The sequence below is a fragment of the Gossypium hirsutum genome, chromosome A05 (genome assembly GCF_007990345.1).
Source record: "Gossypium hirsutum isolate 1008001.06 chromosome A05, Gossypium_hirsutum_v2.1, whole genome shotgun sequence".
Classification (NCBI taxonomy): Eukaryota; Viridiplantae; Streptophyta; class Magnoliopsida; order Malvales; family Malvaceae; genus Gossypium; species Gossypium hirsutum.
In genome coordinates, this window is record NC_053428.1 from 24,446,818 (window position 1) to 24,450,627 (window position 3,810).

The following is a 3,810-nucleotide window of genomic DNA, read 5'->3' on the forward strand; positions in this document are numbered from 1 at the left end:
TTAATCATTAACCTTTAAAAAATAATCGAATTGTTGCTTTTAATGAAAATATTATATTTTAATGACAATTCATGTGTACTTCATGTTAATTCTTTTTGAATTTTTACGTGCTTTATATATATGTATGTGTGAATTTTGAATTTTTTAAATATTTTTATAATTTTTAAATTATTTATTGACATGACAAATAAGATAAATAATATCATATCAATATGAATACACGTGGATTGCCATACAAATTGTCACGTCAATATCATTAAAAAATAATAAAAAATAGTAACATTGAAGGTTAAAAAAAGGGTTAATTTGATAAAAATGTAAATATTGAGAGTTAATTTTTTATTATACCAAAAAACTAGGGTAAACTACTTAGATAGTCACCCAAGTTTTAGTGCATTCCTGTTTTGATCATCAGATTTTTTTGGTTAATTTAGTCGTTCCTGTTAGATCAATTTAAATATAGCCACTCCACTATCAAAACAACTTTGATCATTAGACGGAATGCTGCATGACTTTATTTTGATTGATATAATAACAAAGTTAACATTTAAGACCAAATTGAAAAATGAGTAAAATATTTCAAACTAAATTTATTATTATATTGCTAATGTTGAGAATAGTTTATTAAATAAAAATAATATTTTTAAAATAAAATATCGAGATTTCTTGAAAATGTTTATATACATAACACACTTAATCACTTTTTAAAAAAAAATTATTACTCTTTTAAATTTTATGTTGATGTTAAAAGTGTATATAAATTAAAATTTTATTTTAATATTAAACTCACAGCCTTATGAGTAAAAATACTAAGATATAACTATAAAAATAATTAAAGGACTTGTTTAAATAAAATGCAATAGTTTAAGTGCTCTTTTAGTATATTAGCGTTATTTAAGGAACTGTGATTTGATTGTTGTTACTCGATAATTAAGAAAAAAAAAACCTCCAAATCATTTCAATGAGAGAGCAGTTGGTATTCAAATGTCTATAAAATTATCTTGTGACAACTTCAATATTTATTATAAATGATAGATAGAGTGATGCACGGCATTCAAATTTTTAACGACTCCATCGTTCTGTGGAAGAAAAGAGAGGCATATACTGTAACTTCAAGTTTCGAAGTTCGGATCCTATTCGATTGATTATTCTGTTTTTCGGAGTTGATTTTGGATGTTAATGGAGAACAAAGCGGAAAACAAGGCGGTTTTCGATGCGGAGTCAGCGAATGAGGTGGTGAAGGAGTTGAGAGATAGCTTCGTAACCGGAAAAACTAAAAGCTACCGATGGAGAGTGACTCAGTTGAAAGCAATGTTGAAGATGTTGGATGAGAACGAGCCGCAAATCGTCGTGATGATCTTTCCAAGCCGGAATTCGAATCCTCCCTCTACGAGGTCAAAGCTTTTTTTATTCATTTTCTCTGATTTTATTATTATTCTTTTATGAATTTGTTTTGGTTTCGATATCGGATTAGGTTTTAGTTTAATTATAATTTGAAATGGATTGAGCAGTAAAACTTAGTATGTTATTTCATGAACTGAATCATTATTGATAGTATTAGTAAAGATTAAGGAGCCAATAGGCCGTTATAAGTCTCTGCTGTATTATTCTTTATTTGCACCCAATTTGTAACAAAAATAAAAATAAAAAATTCTCTGTGCACTTAATTATTAAAGTAGTTTTTAATTTTAAATTTCTAATGAATTTTCGCATTTATAATCGAGCACTCCAGATCAGAATGTTCATTAAACATTTGATGCTTCTTATATGGTGATGGTAAAAAACTTCAACTACTTCTTTGTCTCCAAAGCTAAATTTATATTTATTTGTCTATTTTCATTATTTTTTCGTTTATTTTATTTCTAATCAAATACGGCAATATATTTATATCGTGTGTGAGACGTGCTTGTATGTCAAGCTTCAAGTGAGAATGAATAATAAAAAATTCATGAATAAAAAGGTTCCAAACTTTTGAGACTTCGAGTGGTCCATTTTTTTTCCTGGGTGCAAACCTTTAGAGGTGTTTAAATTGATAAATGATAGAAATCTGGGTGGACCCAAGTAGCATTTATTACATGCTAAGTGTAAAGCCCAAAATCTGCCCGGGCCCATACCAGCAAACCCCCCGCATGCCCATCACCGTCTGCACCCCATACCCCCACGCGTCTGACACCAGCTGCCACCGCCCAAGCACCTGCCACCACCGCCCATGCCCACTTGCTCTGCAAAACCTGCAAAACAACAAAGAACAGAGAGCAAAAATAAGGCTATAAAGCCGAAACAAGCATGTAAACAAAGGGGCTTCGATTTTCTGGGTAAAAAACCCACATCAGAAATCAAAAGCTGAATAGAAAATTTTAAAGGTTGAATCTGTGCTATTTTCTTCTTCGTTTTCTCTTATTTATTTGTTTTATCTTATTTTATTTTATTTTTTTCGCCTTTTGCAAATCTATTTTAAATAACTATAATAAAAAAAACAAAAGCAAAAAATAAAGGGGGAGGGGAACTCACCGGAAGTGGCCATGGTTGCGCCGTCGGAGGGTCTCTCATCCATCGCCCGAATCGGGTCCAAGAGGCTGAGAACTTCCTTTGTTTTCGACTCCCATGGGTTGAGGGAGCTTTGGCTCTCAAGGATGCCATGGAGCAGGGGCTAACGGGCCCATTCTTCGGCGGCGGTCGCCGGCCACTTTGGTGGTGCGACGGAGGTCTTGAGAGACCGTCGGCCATTTGAGAAGGGAGGGTGTTGAGAGAAAAACTGAGGCCCCTTCAGTTTTTTTTAGAAAATATGAAAAAGTGAAGTAAAAAAAATATTTTTTGGTTTATATTAGCAGTAAAACGGCGCCGTTTGGGAGTGGGGGGTCCAGGTGCCAAAACGACACAGTTTTGGACCTCCCACACGCGACCCGCCCTACGCCCACGGAGGATCCGCGCATTTTGACCGAATGGTCTATTTGCGCATGGGATCCCTCTACTTTCTTAGCGCATTTCAATGTGTCCTCCCTTCCTTTTATTTTGAATTCGCCCCAAATTTGTGTTCCAAAATTCAATATAGTCCTTTTTTAATTAATCAACTTTATTTTTATTATTAATTCTATTATTGCTACTTATTATTATTGCCATTATTCTATTATTTCTTATATTTTATCATTATTGTTGTTACTATTTATATCACTGTTTTACATAATAGTTATAATCATTATTATTCTTTATTTGTTATTGTTGTTATTCTATTATTGTCATTATTGTTAATATTGGAGCTATTTTTGTCCTTATTATTTTATTGATATCATTGTGTTCTATGTCATTATTATTGTGTTATCATTAGTATCACCACTATGTCATCAAATCAACCAATTTTATATTAAATTTGTCATATTATATTATTTTATTTTCTTGTTTCTTATCTACATTATTATTACTATAATTATTGGCATTATTTTGAATATATCAAATATTATAAATCATTACCAATTTTAAAAGTTTTGCATATATGTTATTTCTTCTGAATCATCATACGTAATATTCATTTTAAATTTTTATATGTATCTTTATACTCTAAATTATTATGTATATATATACGTACTTATACATACTTAAATATATCTTTCATATTTCATAATTCTTATATACTTACATATATTTATGCATATTTTACATCATATACATACTTATATATATTCTTTATATTCTTAAAAATGCTTTTTGTATATTTCACATATTTTATAATTCACATACATATATTTTATATTATCACAATTTGTAAATATATATAAACACATTTACATTTTTATTTTTATAATACTTACCGAT

At 30.2% G+C, this 3,810-nt stretch overlaps 1 protein-coding gene across 1 annotated transcript; it reads right to left on the reverse strand.

The window, feature by feature from the left end:
• Positions 1-2,078: 2,078 nt before the first annotated feature.
• LOC121228891 (uncharacterized) lies at positions 2,079-2,769 on the reverse strand. The gene is made up of 2 exons (XM_041111906.1): positions 2,512-2,769; positions 2,079-2,231 (listed from the first exon to the last, which is right to left on the reverse strand). The coding sequence occupies exons 1-2, from the start codon at positions 2,725-2,727 to the stop codon at positions 2,079-2,081; spliced, it is 369 nt and encodes a 122-aa protein (XP_040967840.1). The 5' UTR covers positions 2,728-2,769.
• Between the last annotated feature and the right edge of the window lie 1,041 nt (positions 2,770-3,810).

What these genes read in the sequence shown, in the direction of transcription:
- LOC121228891 (XM_041111906.1), bottom strand. Translation starts at nt 2,727, where the DNA reads ATGGCCGACGGTCTCTCAAGACCTCCGTCGCACCACCAAAGTGGCCGG. An exon ending in CGCAACCATGGCCACTTCCG is followed by an intron (nt 2,232 to 2,511) that starts GTGAGTTCCCCT and finishes GTTGTTTTGCAG; the next exon opens with GTTTTGCAGAGCAAGTGGGC.